General features: G+C 41.1%; 2 protein-coding genes across 4 annotated transcripts in view; both read right to left on the bottom strand.

Moving 5' to 3' along the window:
- Positions 1–505: 505 nt before the first annotated feature.
- Positions 506–2,670, bottom strand: LOC143345325 (uncharacterized). 2 transcript variants are annotated; one of them, XM_076772335.1, is made up of 4 exons: positions 2,341–2,670; positions 1,394–2,246; positions 898–1,314; positions 506–761 (listed from the first exon to the last, which is right to left on the bottom strand). In XM_076772335.1, exons 1-4 carry the CDS (start codon positions 2,467–2,469, stop codon positions 733–735), a joined length of 1,428 nt encoding a protein of 475 aa, XP_076628450.1. In that variant the 5' UTR covers positions 2,470–2,670; the 3' UTR covers positions 506–732. The 2 variants fall into 2 exon arrangements, with proteins under 2 accessions (XP_076628450.1, XP_076628448.1); XM_076772333.1 differs by lacking the exon at positions 506–761 and having other exon boundaries at positions 827–1,314.
- A 436-nt stretch (positions 2,671–3,106) lies between these two features.
- The window catches only part of Toc (toucan), a 38,130-nt gene continuing 23,647 nt past the window's right edge, over positions 3,107–17,589 (bottom strand). For both annotated transcript variants that reach the window (XM_076772921.1, XM_076772922.1), the window contains exons 7-11: positions 15,677–15,802; positions 13,310–13,405; positions 9,088–9,254; positions 8,776–8,950; positions 3,107–6,729 (exon numbers count right to left, since the gene is read on the bottom strand). In XM_076772921.1, the coding sequence (XP_076629036.1) occupies positions 5,504–6,729; positions 8,776–8,950; positions 9,088–9,254; positions 13,310–13,405; positions 15,677–15,802 (1,790 nt within the window). In that variant the 3' untranslated portion in view covers positions 3,107–5,503. The remainder of the gene's footprint in view (positions 6,730–8,775; positions 8,951–9,087; positions 9,255–13,309; positions 13,406–15,676; positions 15,803–17,589) is intronic.

Here is a 17,589-nt window from a genome sequence, read left to right as displayed (position 1 = left end):
CAGAAAAATAGTTAGAATTTATCACACCTAGATGGCGATTTAGATTCTTTAGTATCTTGCTAGTGAATTTAATATTTTCATTAATAAAATAGTTTAAAGAACTCGGATTTTATTAATTCAATGTAGAATGCTAATGGCTTGAAAAATTCTGTAACTCAGCATAATCATAAACTTAATACAAAGAAAACATTAATACTGACGAGGTATGGAATAGACTTAGCTTGTACTAGTGAAGTTTTAGGAAGCGCCTACTTTCAATGGATGAACGCAAGCTTATTGTAATGTATGTATCCATATTAATTCTGAAAGCATTATAATATTAAAATTAACCTAGGAATATTATTTAAATCCAAAAAATGTACTGGCAAATAAAAACTTATGGACACGTGTGTGCAGTAATTAAGATTGCACCTGTAGAGGGCAGTTTCATTTTTCTTTCTCTAACCATACTTATCGATTTATTTGAATTTCTTTTTCACGTGGAATATATTAAAATTAATAATTAGTAAATAGTAAATTTGTCATTTGTTTTTTTTTAAAAAGTTTATAGTACAAAATAAAAGATACATCTATTTGCGTGTTTTAATTTTTACATCTTATCTTCATAATATTAACATTTGAATATTTGTAACGTTATTTTAGTATCATTTGATGATGAAACGTAGAGACACAGAACGTATCAATATAAGACATTTTTGCAAAGACCGAGTTATCTTTTTCCGTAGAAATGTTTCAACGAATTTTCTTTTTGCGCTTCATTGCTAAAACATTATAAAAATTTTTTAGGTGATACCTATTTAGATATCAGATATAAACTAAATATAAATTTTAAAAAATTTAAACAGATTTATAAATGTTAAAATTCCGTTTTATAACCCTCTGTTTCTTTCTGCTTACCTTTTCTTTCTTCCACGATTTCTTTTCTCTTTTCTTTGAGTTTAGTGGGTAAATTCTCTAACATGCTTTCAATAAAATTATCAAGAACTATTGACTTATTCATTGATGTTACTGGTGCTCTACACACAGGGCATTCTTTTCGTTTTTTAATCCACGTTTTTATACAATGTTGACAGAATGTATGCATACAATTTAGTGTTGTTGCTTCCACAAATAATTCTGAACATACGCTGCACGTTAATTGTTCATCCATTATATCAGTAACTTTATTAAGTACACTTTCTTTTTCTTTGTTATCTATACTAAGCTGAGTAGGCAAGGTTAAATCTATAGTATCGACTATATGATATCCTGAAGGATTGTTTACAAGTTCTAAAAATATACAACTATCAGTAGCATTTTCAGAAGGTCCTGCAACTGTAAATAAAATATTAATTAATTTGTTACATATCACCTACATAATTAATACTCTAATAGTGTATATAGCAAATTATACCATTATTCTCTATTGTTTCTGGTTTAGTTTCCTGTTCTTTTAAAGCTTTTTCAATTTCTTTTAGTTTTTCCTCCAATACTGTTTTTTCATTTAATAATTGAGTTTGTATATTTTTCTCTTCTTTAACTCTGTTTTCCATAACACTCTTCCATTCAGCCTGTTGTTCTTCCCTCCATTTTTCCATTTGCTCTTTCATTTTAATTTCTAATGTTTCTTTTTCTTGCTTACTTACATTCAATGCTTCCTGCCATTTTTGCTTTTCATCATTTAATTGTTTTTCAAACTGTACTCGTTCATTTTCTAATTTTTCTAACAGCTCAGCATATATCACTTGCAAATGCTGTTCTTGAACATTACCACTTTCTATTTTGCTTTCTAATATTGTAATTTGTTTCTTCAAATCTTCTGTGTTCTCCTTTGTAACATTTTGCTGACTTAAAAGGTACTCTAATTGCTGTTTCAATTTATCTTGTTCCTTCTGTTTTGTCTCTAATTTGTCTTTTAAAACTCTTTTCTGACACTCTTGATTTTTTGAAAATGTCTCTTGCTCTATGAAAACATTATCCATTATCTGTTCTTCCAACTTAGGTCTTTTACTTTTGTGTTCTTCTTTAATAACAAGAGTAAACACATACCTAAATTGGTTGCTTGTACTAAACTGAACAATGTCCCCATCAAAGATCCTTTGACTTGATCCAAAAATCAGAGGAGTATCATTCACAAATGTAGTAGAAGAACTTATATCCTTAATGGTCCATTCTTCATTTCCTTCACACCTAAACATGCACTGCTTTCTAGATATCATTGTGTCTAAAATAATTTCGTCGTTGTCCCTCGCACGACCAATTTTAAACTATTGAAAAATTCAAAAGTCCATGTTAAAAACATGTCAAACAAACGTTAAGAAACATTTCTGGAAACGACGGGTAACCAATATTCATTAATACCTCATTTTTATCAATGTGAATGTCATTGGGTGCACAACCACTTTTGTCAATCCTTACTAAAATAGGTTCAAGCGGTTTTGCATCGGAATCGTCTAATATTAATCTTTTTTCCACTTTTGAACCCTCCATTATGCGAATGCACACTTTAGTAAACAGGACTGAAAATAATCATCGAATAACCTGTTCTTTTCCTTGGTTGTATTGGCTTCTTTATAAAGTGCCATAAGAACGTATACGAATAATAAAATAACTTTACAATACACGGAAATAAACACAACCTTTGATAAAATGTAGTCCCCGTCAAAAGGGAACTGGAAAACAAATCACGAATGAAACATTCACGAACGACATCTCGTGGTAAGCCTACAATATCAGATAACAATACTAATTAAAAATTATACAGTTCAATGCAAGAACGACTTCAGGATATCTATGCCTTTTTTATGTGAAATGCATAATTAAATTTCTCATTGTTTTCTACATATTTCCTCCAAATCTCATTATATTATCTTTCAAATTGGCGAAGATATGGCAAATAATTTAAGTCAATGTTAATCGTTTTATGACAATTGGTTAAAAAAGCTAGAAAAATAAAATCTTCAAACTCGATTTTCTCGAGAACTAAGCTCAGTACAAAAAACAGTTGTTCTTTCCATAATTGAAACAGAATCGAAAAATAACTCTTATTTACGACTAAAGAATGAGAATTGATTTTCTTAAAGCGTTTGAATATAAATAATCATCGAATGATAGAACCGCCAGAGGATTTATCTTAATTCAGATAATATTTATTTGATAGGTATATAATACATTGAATTTGCCAGCACATGTGAGAGAAAACACACTTCTCGGCGAATAATACTTGCTTTTTTCTTATATTCGACACCTTCCAATTATTCCTATACTACTGCTACCGAACATACTTTTCCAGTTGTCCGTGGAACGGAGTTTCATTTTCAATTAATCGACTGTTTATTCAACCGACTATTCTTCGATGCAGCAGTCGGTTAACAACTGGTACCTGAAATACCATTAGCATCTGTAGATCTGATGTTGTACGTAAAACGGGGGGTTACAGATAAATTGCATCGATTTCATCAGCGTTTGGCAATAAAACGTATGTAACTTTAAGAATATTATCAGCTTCCTCTTTCCATGTCGATAATGTATTATGAATGATAATACATTGTCGTGATTAGTGTCAAAATAAAAATTCAACGTTACGAAAAAATCATTGTTTCAATGTAAAATACGTTACGTTCGATAGACGGGTAAGGGGGGGCAGGAAAAGTAATCGATTTGAATGCGACGAACCACGATAATCGTATTGTTCGGTAAGCTGCATATCAACGACGAATTAGTGTTCTTCGTAAGCGCAGTGAGTGGCTCATCGACGTTTCTCTTTTCTCGAGGACAGGATCATCGATTTGACTGACGGTCGTTGTCTATTTACAATGGTTGCGATAAAGACTAATTAATTTATAAACATCGTTGTTGTTTATGTACAGATGTAATATAAACGCATTATACCTTATAAAACGGACATGTGTAAAAGTGTCGCGAATCAAACAAACAGTGTGAGACCCGATTCGATTCGGTTCGGTTCTGAGAAATACACGTGGGACTCGTAAATCGCTGGTAGCCCGTAAACATCTATCATCGAAACTGACAACAGATTATCAAACGGAATAAACCGAACTTTTACGCGCATTTTTTCTATCCTAAAGGACAAAGTAATTTTCGTTTCATGCACAGCAGAATCGAATCATGCTGCCTGATTTCATTCGTTTCGTATGCTTCATTCTAAAAAGTGAACGAAACTCCCTTAGTACCTAAGATCGCAAAAAATATACTCTGCGGTTATAAAATACGTATATTTAAAACGATATCGGTACAACATACGGTTAGCGAAGCAAAAGACCGTCCGTTCCGCGCGATCTCTCGTATATAATGAACTTCTGGATTCGAGAAAACGCCGAGTCGATGCAAAGATACAAGAAGTCAGCTCAGCAATCGTGGTTAACGCAACAGTCATAATTTGAAAACCCTGCCACACCGTAAAAATCACCTCTAATCTACGTGCTTAAACAAACACTAACTTCTTTATCCTCGCGTTGATCTCGTTGTTGATCCACAATCGTTTCGAAACGATATCGAAAACGTACGTCTAGTCGGCGGAAAAGATACACGTAGCGAACTCTTTAGGGCATGCTCAAGCTATCGTATTTAAGCTCAAGTTAATTCGTAAGACACGCACGGTCGATTAGTTATAGTTTTATCGAACCTTCTCGTTTGGATCCTTAACACGAGACACACATTGAACTCATGATGACGCGCTTAGCACTCTGCAAATGATGTAAAACATCGCATATTTTTGCGCGATTGAAATTCTTCAGACGTCCGCGATAGGAAGGGGACATTTTCCGTATCCGCCCCCCGTGTCTCATTATTCGTCTCGTTTTGCGTCTACAATTAAATTTCGGATCTTCGAATTAACTTTTCGTCATTACAATTATCCAGATATGTTTGTTCATAAAATTCACGTTAGGCACACACTTTACAATGTCAAAGGGGTATTACGCACGAGGAAGCTGTGTTTAATTGCCATAAATGGTCGTCATTATTACAGAGATTGTAATGTAGTTTAACGGATTTCAAAGATGCAATATCGAATCGCACACGAGTAAATGTCGTCAATGAAAATTCTATCGATGGAACGATTGGTGTCCAATAAGAAAAAGAAAAGTAGAATATCGTTTTCAAAATTGTTTGCTGCGCAGCGGTCACCTGCACTCAATGTACGTCTAGCCTAATTTCTGCTATCCAAACATGCTTCCATTACTTTGCGCGCGTTACTTAATTTACGAGTTGGTACAGTGTCCTCCACCGGCTATACGCTTCCCTGCCTCTTCGCGATCATACGTACAAGTTACAGGTACAGAGAGGTAATAGAAAAAATGCGCGTACAACGTTTGAAAGAACCGCGAGAAACGTTCGTTTCTGCGTGGAGGATATTCGACGTCGTTTATCCTTGGAAATACTCGGGGCAACTGCCGCCGGATACCGTGGCGATTACACGGATGAACTTGTTGTTCCGAACGAATCGCGTAGCCGTTCGCGATCGAAGCAATGTCGCGCGACAAGCTAAGGGGCAGCCGGAACGTTACTTGATCGGTTTACCCCAGGCGAACTGTATCGGCAATGGAGGAATATCGCTGCTGGTGGACGACTCGTCCTCGCTGCTCGTGGCAGACGCCTCCTCGGAGATCATCGCCTCGCCGCCGGCCTCCTGCGGTCTCTGACCGGCGCCGCAATCTTCGGCGGCTGCCGCAGCTGCCGCGGCGGCGGCAACCGCGACGGCCACCGCAGAATTTGTAGTGGACGAAGAGTTTGTAGCTGCCGAGGAAGAGGAGGAGGACGACGAAGAGGTGGACGAGGACGAAGAAGACGGATCGCTCCGTGGTCTTCGTCGAGCGATCGGCGTGGAGTTGCACGTCGGCGACCACGGGGACTCCTCTACTCGGGCGGAATCCGTAACGGAAATACTTTTCGATCTTGCCCTCATGTCCACGGAAGGCCTACGGGAAGTCAATCTAAGCGATCCCTGCCGCGACACGGACGTCGTCGTCTCGGGTCTGGCCATTTTCGGTGGCGTCGCCGTCGGCGATCCATCCGCCGATCCTTTCGAGAACTCGTCGTCGATCTCCAACGTCCACGAGACCGAGTCACCTTTCTCCACCATAAACTTCACCATGGATGACGATTGTGGACCGTTCTTGTCCGCTGAAAGACTGTGCTCGACGTGCTCCGGGCCAAGCGACCGCGACAGCCTAGGCGTCAAGTTCGCAAGAACGGTCACTACTTCGTTTTTTTGACGCAATCTCCATTGCAGCTCCTCGTTTCGTTGCGCCAACCGCTTGTTCTGCTTCGAGACCTGATGAATCGACTCGTGCAACACCTCGTTGTCGTGAGATAGCTGCCTCTCGAAAGCCTCTTTGCACTGAAGCTGCGCCTTCAAGTCCTCGCATCTGGCCTCGAGAGTGTCCGCGCGTTGCTGCAAAGCCTCTTTGTCCTCGATCTCTCGCCTGATATTGTCCAATTCCGATCTCAGAGTGGCGTTTTCCTGGCTTCTGAGCTCGAGCACCGATCGCAAAGACTCGACCTCCGCGGTGAGCGCAGCGCCTTGATCGTGCACCACCGAACTTCTCTTGAATTCGGCCTCCTTTCGCGACAATTCCGCCTCCTGTTCCGTGCGCAGTTTTACCATCGCGGCTCGGTGTTCCTTCGCAGCCTCGTTCAAGGAGTCGCGTAGCCTCAACTCGCACCTGCGCCTCTCCTCCTGCAGCGCAGTCTCTAGGGTGGCGACCTGCTCCGCGTGGCGTGCCTCCACTGGTGGAAAATAATTAATTTAGCGCAACCGTAGTAAAATTTTCTTTTTATTTTGATTCTCTGATTTGAGTTACCCTAATACAAGATACTGCGGGGACTTTGGGTCCGCATCGAGCATTAATCAATATGAATTCGGTTATTACGTACAATGGCAATGGCTTCATTGTTTTCAACAGCTTTGAAGTATGTTCATATCATGGAGTAAAAAATATTTGTTGTCCCACTCGTAAAAACTATTAGTTAAACACACAAGATAAGGGTGGAATTTGATGCAAAGGCAAGCAGCGGCGTATCATTAAACGAAACATTAATGATAGTCGCGAAGGCACAAAATTTTATATCCTTAATACTACGTTTCCGTCGTCGTATCTTTACGACTACTGCTGACATAAAAAGAATGTACAAGCAAGGTTCGTGTAAATTCCGAAGTTGCTAAACACCATAATACCATAATGTGACATTTAGGGATGTTGTAAGTATGCATATTGTCGTTACACGAAACGCATACTTGTTCACGCTCGATTGCAGCAAGCGTAAATGTGTTTTCAGTGCTTACCTTTACAAATACCTTTAAATCATCAGCATATTACAAGGCATCAGCGCAAGAAAAATTGCTTACTAGTCCATTTATAAAAATAATGAACCGGTTTCAAGTTCGAGTCTTGAGAAATACCAAAAATAACATTGAGTTTATAAGGTAAATAATTACACACTTTACGTGGAGTGGAATCTGGTACTTAAATAATTACGTATAGTCATGGTAGAAAGTAATCGTGAAAGCCAAATAAACAAATTTTTTTTTTTAGCAAAAGTATTACAATTAACGGAATCAAATCTTTCAAATCGACGTACATCGTTATCTCGACGAGATTTTTTAACATTAAGGATTTGAAAATCATTGTTCGATGTTCGGTGATAGGAAACTAAAAATATGCAACTAGCATAAAGATTAGAAACGTGACGATCTAAGTAAACGTAAGTGTCGTTAAGGCGCATATAAGTGGGAAGATTATTATTGTAGCTCTTATTATTCATATAGCTCTATAAAAGCTCTGATCTTACGTAGGATATTATTCCTCATTGTAATGGATGTAAGAAGAATGGTCATACTTATACAGGGTAACATCTTTCTGAATATAGAAATGGGGTATATTAACATGTGGTTGGAAACTCTTTGTTTCAACAGTATAATAAACAGTTTTCATAATATATCCATCTCGTTTGTCCTCTTATAATCATTCTATTACGAAAACTACGCTACTCTGAACGCGTAACTTTCACTGCTGGGTCCCAAATCTTAGGAAAGTTAACGGTGCATTGCTCTACGGCTTTCTAACAATTATATTTTGAAACCCATAGGGAATGATAAGTATTTTTTGTTCCAGAAGATTGGGCGACCAACCCCCTCGATATACTTCAAGGCCGTCGAGACCATCGCGATCCTCGGTATCGTGCATAATTGCCAAACATTTTTCTACCCGGATGATAGACGTCGACGGGACAGATTGTAAAACGGAAGAAAAACAAAGTCGCGGGGCGAGAGACGGCAGTGAACGGATTAAGTCCGTCGAACGTGCCAACCTATAATTAACCTCGATGAACGTTACGTGGCCACTAAATCGAGCGTTTGTGAAGTTGGAGCGCGCGCGTTCTCGCTTTTGAAAATTTTATGCCCGAATTATTCAGCGCGACCCGGGCTGCGCGTGGGCACCGACCGCCTCGCGGATTTTAATTAACAATTGCTCCACTTGAAACCTCCGTCGTTCGCCACCGACATCGAGACCATTATGCTCGTTACAGAGGGAATATCATTATCATACGATACGTGGCTGGAAGCTGGAACACGCATCGCGTGCAATGCATACATGAAACAAAACGAAACGGAGTCGTTACAATATCGTGATTCGAATACAATGCTACAAAAAAAAAAAAAAACAAACAAACAATTGGCGCCGCAATGTGCGCGTAAATTACATCACGTTAATTTTCACCGTAACGAGCCAGGAGTCGGAAAGAAACGCAAATAAAACTCTTGGCAAGACTCACGATCTTCGCGAAGCTGGTCCAAGGCTCTTCGATGACTCTCCCTCTCCAACTCGAGCCTCTCTTCAATGCCGAGGTTTCTAGATCTCAGCTCCTCGATCTCCGAGCACGACGACATCCATTCCGTCTTCATGTTCTCGAAATCTTTTTTTAACTTTGGAGTAGAAAAGGCGTCCAACTGCTCGATCAAAATAGGAGAGTGTTAGTAAAGTTATCGGGGGTGGATCGAACAGTAATGATAGAAGGTTTGTAACTGGAAACGTTGCTCTTTCCATACGCGCGATTATTAATAAAGCAAGATCGAAGGAAACGTACCTGAAAGGCCAGATATTTGACGGTGATGGAAAGGGCCTGTATGACTTGTTCCGCCCTTTTCACGTGAATCGCCTCATAGGGTATGTCCGTTTGTGCGGCCTGGTCCCGCGTCTCCAAGGACGCTCTTGTCACCACATAGTTATTACTGTGCTCCTTGGTTTCACGATCTGCAACCAACGTCACCGGGCCCATCACCATTAGGATTCTTCGAACCGCGAGTGAAATTCGTTATTTCCACCGTGTAGTCGTCTCATTTATCGCTCTAGCTATTTCGTTTCTCCATCGTTCCTCGAGTGACGCCGCTGTTATCGCGTGGAACATTGGTCCCGTCCACGGTCGTTCCGCGACGACGAACGGGTCATCGTGACGAGAGTCGACGGACACCAGAACCGCTCTAACGCCGCGTGAAATCGACTATCGCCAGTCATGTTACGCGACAGATTTAGGTGTATCGAAGAAAGTCGCGCGGAAAACTCGTTCGACGAGAGAAAACCGTCGAGAGATCCCCCGGTCTTGGAAAGTCGGGCTACCTGTTTTTCAGGATCTTTCGTACCGAGGCAGCCGGTGAAAACGCGATCGACACGTCGCTGGACGCGGGAAATTCGCATACGCGACACGCGCGCGTTCAGCTCGTTAAAACGTAACGTCGATTATTTGGCCTGACTGCGTCACTGGGTGGTTCATCCTCCCATTATTACCGCGACGACGTACGTGACAGCACGCGGATTCTCGAGCCTGATCCTTTTTCAGGGGCTTGGTCCAACCGACGAGCAAAAAAAAGAACGATAAAGCAACTCGAGTCGTCGAATCGATGAACTTTATTTCGGCGTTCAAGAGCACCGGGGGTCCTAGTCAATGAAGACACTCTGGGTTAAGGTCAGCCGTACGATGGTCCTAGAAGACGAAGGAAATTCGACGACCGCCTTAAGTGGTACATCGACGTCTCGTCCGGGAAATTTCCCAAGTAGCCACGCGATATTCGCGTATTTATCACCTCCACTGTTGTTTATAATTGGACGGCGGATCTACGCGTCACACCGCCGGCGAACGACTGTTCCGGCAACGAAACGAACTCCCTCGCGCATCGAATATGTTTCGAGGCGATTATTCGGATCGCGATGTTACACTGTTCTGTTCTGTTTGCTCGGATAAATGTAACGGAATGTTGATTCTTTCGCGTCGCGTAATTGCTCCGTTGATCGTTTTTTTTTTTTTTTTTTATCTCCGCTATTCGATTCGCGTTAGCGCGTACGAGCTGGAAGAAGAGCGGGCGCATTCGAATCGTTCGATCACGCTGAGAACATTCGATAACGACGATCGAACGATAGACGGTGAAGCAGATGTAATCGGAATCGTCATTTGTAACGATTTGCTGGCCAAGTCCGCACTTCGACTGAATTAGCACGAGCCACAGGCTGCCTCGCGGAGCGATATATCCCTCCTTCCTCCTTCTCGGCCACTCCTACCACCACCTTGAAATCGAGGTGCAACCTCGAGGAAGACGAAGACGATGGACACGCGGAAAACCGTGTCCGACCGGACACGCGCTCTACGCGCTTCATACACACGGCTCCGATATGACCCACAATGCCCGCATACGTTTCCATAATTGCATTAATATACCTATTTTTTCCCACCTGCCCGTGAAAGTTTCCGATCAACGTTTCTACGGAGCAGAAAAACAACGATTCCATTATTTCAACAGAATTAACACGCGGACCCATTCGAGTATGCCGCGCGGGGTACGCCTGTTACTTTATTTATCGTTCCGCCTGTCGATTTCATGGGTCGTAAATATGAGAAGTACTTTAAAAGACCGTGGTTCGTTTCAACGGAATCGGTCATTCCGCTAATAGAAAAAGGAAAGGATAACGAAGATAATGACGGCCGCTCGAGCGAGCACGATCGCGACGAGTTATTTCAAGGAGCCCGTGCTCCGAATAAATTCGCTTTTCCATTTGGAATTGGTCACCCCTAGATGGTAGACGGTTCGCCGTATACGTACGAGACAATACGTGTCCAAGGTATAGTCATTCGAGGATAATGATCCGTGTGATCGACGATCGGATAACGCTCTTCCGCCAGGACCTTAGAGGACAATTTGCGATTCCAGTCGTCGATATCTGATTTCGTCACATTCGTAACGCGTACGTAATTAAAAACACCTCGCCAACCGAGATGCTACTTTCAATTTTCAAACTTGAAATTATTTTACTTCTCGACGTTCAACGACTCGTCGAAACAGCAAGAAACAATTTCTACGATTTTGCTCTGGCCATCGATGTATCTCTCCGGCGGCTTCTTCATGAATGATTAATAGAATGATAAATTAAAACGAAAGGAAGTGCAAGACCGTGACTCGTAGAAACTCGACCTGCAATTCGGTGGTTTCTAGGACGCAGACGATCATTGATAATAATCTTTGCTTCGGTAATTTGTTCCAGATAAACACGTACGGTACGGGCTTTCAGCGAAAAGATCGATACGTGCTAAAAATGATCGACCCTCGTTTGAGCGAAAATAAAAATCCGAAAAACGACCGTTGGACGTTCGAAAATATCAAAGAGAATGTGTAAAATGTCGAAACCGTTACGAAGAATCTAAAAGTCGAAGCGTCCTAACATTTACGATGCTTTTAATTGCCTTGAAAAAGTTAATAAAACTACGTTGAAGGAATACATTATCGATCTATACTCAGCAACACTTGATTAAACGCAGTAGTATTGTTTCTATAATATTGTTTACTTAACTGTGTATTAATACGTTCTATGCTTCTGCGAATAGTGGAATAGTTTATGGCTGCCGTATCTGCCATATATCAGATGCTTAAATACGCTTCAATTTCTACAAAAGAACTCGTGTTCTAAAATTATCCATAAACACAGATAATGGGTAGAGCAAAACAATCGAGCTTGTGAAGGAATAGGAAAAATGAGAATACTGAATGCAGAAGACGCCCAATTCTTGTTCCACGATACCTGTTATCGACAGATTGATGGGTTTTTTTCAGTAGCTTCGAGCGAAAATCGATACCATAAGGCGGGGAACAGGATTTAGTATATCCGAGGACCAGTGAAAGCTATGACTTTCTTCGAAACGACAGACCACGAGGAAGGACACGCACGTGTGCGTCCTCGTGCGTGCGGAGAAACGCTTCTACGTATACGCACCGCAAAATGACCGTGGGACTTTTTTAGAAACTAGCTACTGTCGGAGTAGCGCGGTCAATGAATTAGAAAGCACGCTGGGATGATGTTTCCTCGTAGTATTATCCTCACCAAACACAATAGTGGAAAGAACGCCATTTTTATACCGTGATTACTACTTTAAAAGAAAGGTTCTGCGGTGCAATTAATCCACCATTAGCGCAAGTGAGAATTTCTTATTGCAAACAAACCACTGCAAGTCTTTTTAAGAAAATTGGGCTCGATAGAATTAATGGTTAAATGAATTATTCTGCGTTAGAGGAGATTATCAGAATTATTGTAAAAAGGAATTTATCACTTCTAAAGAAACAAGGAGTTTATACTGAGTTGAGTTTGAAAGGCATACTGAATCTTTTGAGCAAGTTAGTTTGTTATGAAATTAGTTGACCACGTTCGTTAACCCAATAATATGTTAATCCGATACAGCGATATCATTGGCGACCATTGACCAGTCTCAACATGTTACCTGATCTAAATATCTTCACGCATCAAGTACGAACGAGTTAAATATGCAGTCCCACGAAGACTGTTATTAGGTCGGTTCGTACGCAGAAGGTCGATTGAAACTTGTATCATTTTCGCCGATTTCTCAGTAAAATGCACACAATCTAATAGCTATTACATCGCCATTTTTATTGAGAAATATGAGAATATCAGTATTGTATGAGATTCCAATTAAAAGAAAGAGTCGTTTTACAAACGTGTTTCACAGACTCTGTTACACTGACTTCGTAATGTTACATAATTTCCATTCAATGTAAATAATATGACCCAACAAATTTATTATGCTACACTTTCTATCCACGATGACGATTTAATAACTAAGTTAGATCGTATCTTTGCAAGAAAATTAGAGAATGATATTTAATTGCCGACTCTATTCAATTTTTCTTTGTTGTTCGATCGGATAAGAGAAAAGAAAACGTTTCGCGAGCAGCGGTAAACGGTTGTCGCAGTTGTTCCGCGAACACGATAAAAGAAAACGACCGCGCGAAGATGCGAAAATGACGATATACCTTTCGTCGATGTCGTTGAACCGTGTTGCTTCGCTGCGATGGTGGTTGTTAATCTCCTCGTTATTGTCGGCTTTCGCGTAGCTGACGGACTTTTCTCTGAAAAAAAAATAGAATTCGCTGCGTTAACGAGACCACGTTGCACACACGCAGACACCGGTAGTGCCTTAAATGACGTATCCTCGACTCTACGAGTACCGTTCGTGCGAACCGTTTCACTGTCCGCGCGAAATAATACGTCTGTACAAGCTCAGAGTCTTTCGTAGTAAAACTCTGCCACGCAATACACGACAAAACGATGTTTCTTCGATGAAAAACAAGGATAGCTTTAGAAAAATTCTTTTCCTTACAAACATACAATTTTAATAATTATCTAAAAGTACAGGCATTTATTCTGATTTCAATAATTCGTTTGTAAATGAGAATGTTTATGATTTGCTACCTCGGTCGTTCGATGCGAAAATAAATGTTGGATAGAGAGGCGATTACAGCCCAGAAATAAAGAGAAATTGGGTCACGCGTCGTACGCGTACCAGGACCGCCAGGAAATAAATAAATAAATACCAGAATATTTACGATGGTACGAGGAAACCATTGCTGCTTCGATATTCCGGTCATACGAACCGTACACTGTCTGTATCGAAACCGGCTGCTCGCTTATCGTAATCGTCGTCGAGCGTGAACCACGTTCGGTAGGTCGTTGCTAATAATGCCGATCACGAAACAGCGTCGCGAACACGTAGGTCACAAATCACGTCCACGGGACGGAATATTTCAGCGACCCGCACGGGGCCAAACGAACCGGCAGACTGAGTGGCACGCCGTTGTTTTCCCGTTTCGAGTTGTCGAAGAACTGCCGGAACAACGAATAGCGTTCGTGGTGGCAGGGGGTTTAAATCGTACACTTTGCCGCGGGCAAAAGGGATGTCCTACCGTTACGATTTTTACCTGACTTCGGAAACAAAGGCGACGCCGCCGGCGTACGCCCACGACGGGCAATTATCGTACAATCGGCGACAACAAGATAAGAATTCGCCTAAATGAGATTCATCGTATATCGTTTTACAAATTAACGGTTAAGTATTACGTTTATAAAGGACGGACGAAGTTTCGATTTCAAGAAAAAGTTGTGAAAGAAAATGTAAACATTGCCGTCCACGATACGACGGACGTTCGATGTATTTTCACTTCTCGGTCGTAAATTTACGCAGAAAGCGTTAACGTTAAGCGTTGTTCGTAGCGTAGATCGTATAAATAATTGACTTCGAGGAATACCAGCCATTAAAGAAATGCACACGGCGCTAAGATTATGCGAATTAAATAAAATACTGCAGAGATTCTATCGATCTCTTTGGAAAACCCTATGCGTTAAGCTGGAGGCCTCGTCATCGTGAAACTTAGCATAAAGAACTTTTGATGAGTCAGGCTCGTCATTGTACAAGGGGTTGACGGAGAACGATGAACATTATTTGATAGGTATTTTCTAGGTAAACGACAAAACGATAGACGCAGTAATATCTATTTGCCGAAACTAGCATGGCCGGTTGCCAGTAATACTTTTCAATACTACGCTTCTCACTGAAAATAGAACCCTGGTAGCGGTAGTTTGCTATCGACACGCAGATAAAGCATAGAACACGTTGTCGCGGATACGAACGAGCACGAACAGTTGCATAGGGGCAGGCGTTCAGAGAAAAAGTATTCTCTTCGTCGCACTAGGTCTCCAACCGGAAGCACGCAGCGGTGCCCTCGACCTTTCGTTTCCTCCGTTCAATCAGCGAACAGACATTTATATATATATGGGGTGTCTAATGCTAAAAGTGTTGCAAACCAACGTCTCCCAAAGACTAAAAGGCTCGTGTCGCCGAAACTGTAAAGCCAGAGGCTTTATTTATAGAAGATGTTGGAAAAAGGGCTCGACACTTACAACGTGTACAATACTCGCTGAACGAAAGTCGCTTTCAACGCTTGATAGTACTTCTCGTTACATAACGCAACAAAACCCTGTACTATTCACTTTCCTTTTTACTCTGCCAATAGTAAAACGATTTCAATTATAGATTTTGCCTATCGTCGAATGCGACTTTCCTCGATGGAGTACATTTAATAGAATTTTTCTTTCGGCTACCGTTGTTTCTCGCTTTTCATTTGCTATGCTCGATCCATCTCGTACCTTTCTCTGTAATAAGTGTTTACTAATCAACTTTTGCCTCTCAATTTGTCGTACGCTTAATTTAGAGGCTTGAGACTTACATTTCAGTAAGTTTAGAGACTTACATATACGCTTGCCTGCGCCAATACTTTTGTTCGATACTGTATGCGAACTCGTCGCATAATTTGGGGCGCATTTACCGGCCCCTCGACACTCACCGAGATTGATGGTCGACATTTCTACGCAGTTCTTCTTGCTCTCGAAACTATTGACACGGTTCTGTTGGCTACCGCGTCCATTGGCTACCAGTCTTCTTGGTGGATTTACCGACGTTGACGATCTCTCTGAAAATATAGAACGAAACGAATCAGATAGTCTTAACACGCAAGATAAAAACTACTATAATCTTATTTGTTTCCCGGGTATCTACGCTCGTACAACAAAGTGTTCAAACTCTTACAATGGGTATTGTACAGTGTTCCGTTGCCACATCCTGACTTTGAACCCCACTGAACATTTATGGGACCAAATAGAAGCGTTAGAGTTAACTATTATTCAAATATGGCAATCGATGGATCAACTATCGATATGCATTTACTATAAATATTCTGTAAAAACAGTATACATTGTCCATGTTCCAAATGCTTGGAACTCAACATGCATATTTTATTGGTCGAGTGTTATAAATGTAAGCGTTGGAAGACTCTCGTGTGTGAGTGTACATTTATAACCGGGAATCGCGAGAACAACAAATAGTCACCATGACGCGTAGCATTACGTGTCGCGTAGTTCATCGACCGTGGAAATTCGTTTCTCTCATCAGTCGTAGCTACTTTAATAACATTTCGCGCATCATCGGAATCCGTGCTCGACGAGGCGTTAATAGCGAGACGGATCCTTCGCGGTGAGCTAAGTTTGAACCGTGTAGCTCGTCGATTATGCCAACGAGGAAAAGAAAACGTTTATTATGTACACCAGGCTGCACGTAGCCGTTGCCTACGAGCTCGAGCACATAACGGCCATCGTATGCGCCCGTGTGCATAATGGTTCGAATCAATCTTGCATGTGCGAGAAACTGGCGCGGAAAATATTCGACACAGTCGTGTACGACGATTAAGAATATTAAGCAACATTACCATGCGCGAACGACGGTTGTCCGCGTGTGAATCTCGTCGGTGAGGAACGGAGGTAAGATGATAAATTTTGTTCAATTGCGTTCAATAACGCGTGACAATTGAGGTCTAAAAATGGAAGAGATCATCATCCTCGGGGGCTATAACCTCTGAACGCAAAAAACAATGTACTGGGTGTTTCATAGAAACGTCTCGTTTAATCGTTCGAGCGATCGCCATTGCGTCGGGTAACAATAATAGAAGGCAATAAAATATCCGGGCGCTGCAGAAAACCGTACGAACTTTCCGGGGGTGCCTAACGGTACTTCAATCATGTTCGTTGCAGACTGAGCTAATATTACCTACTCAGATATGTACATTCACCGGTCGAGATCTCATCCATCATCTTGCTATTTGCAAACACTTTCATAATGCTCCACGAATCATTTTCGTTCGCCCCGTTTTAAACAGTAATAACCGTCAATTAATTAACTGGAATTAATAGCCCTGCCCACGAGGACAGGTAAACGAATGGTACAATGTAAAAGCGACAAGTCTCTCGGCCAACTCTTTTCGTTACTTTGGCACGTTAAATAATACCGTTTCGCGAAACGTTATTATTTAACACGACGATTATCACGTCATTTTCTACGCGCAATTGGCACGCGAGCAGAGGTGCGCATCTTGCAACTCGAAACAAAATGAAGGACTTAAGCTACGAAACGTTTATAAAAAAAAGGGTTAAAAAGGGAAGAACGTATATCGCGGAAGCGTTGGATGTTTCATTAAGGTGATTGAAAATTAAAAAAAGAAACGCATCTGAAATATTCATTTTAGCAGTAACTTATTTTATATCCTGTTATTTAATCGTACGGTTGAAACTCTAGTTTTCTTTGCTGTATTTTTAAATTATTGTGAAATAAACAGGTCACTCGAGGAAACAATTTCCACAGCTCGTTTCCTACATGATTGACCGAGATATGGATCGTCGAAGTCAAACGCGTCCGTACGGTCCGACT

This window comes from Colletes latitarsis, chromosome 9, assembly GCF_051014445.1.
Source record: "Colletes latitarsis isolate SP2378_abdomen chromosome 9, iyColLati1, whole genome shotgun sequence".
Classification (NCBI taxonomy): domain Eukaryota; kingdom Metazoa; phylum Arthropoda; class Insecta; order Hymenoptera; family Colletidae; genus Colletes; species Colletes latitarsis.
The sequence above is the reverse complement of the archived record's forward strand: the minus strand, read 5'-3'. Positions and strand labels throughout refer to the sequence as shown.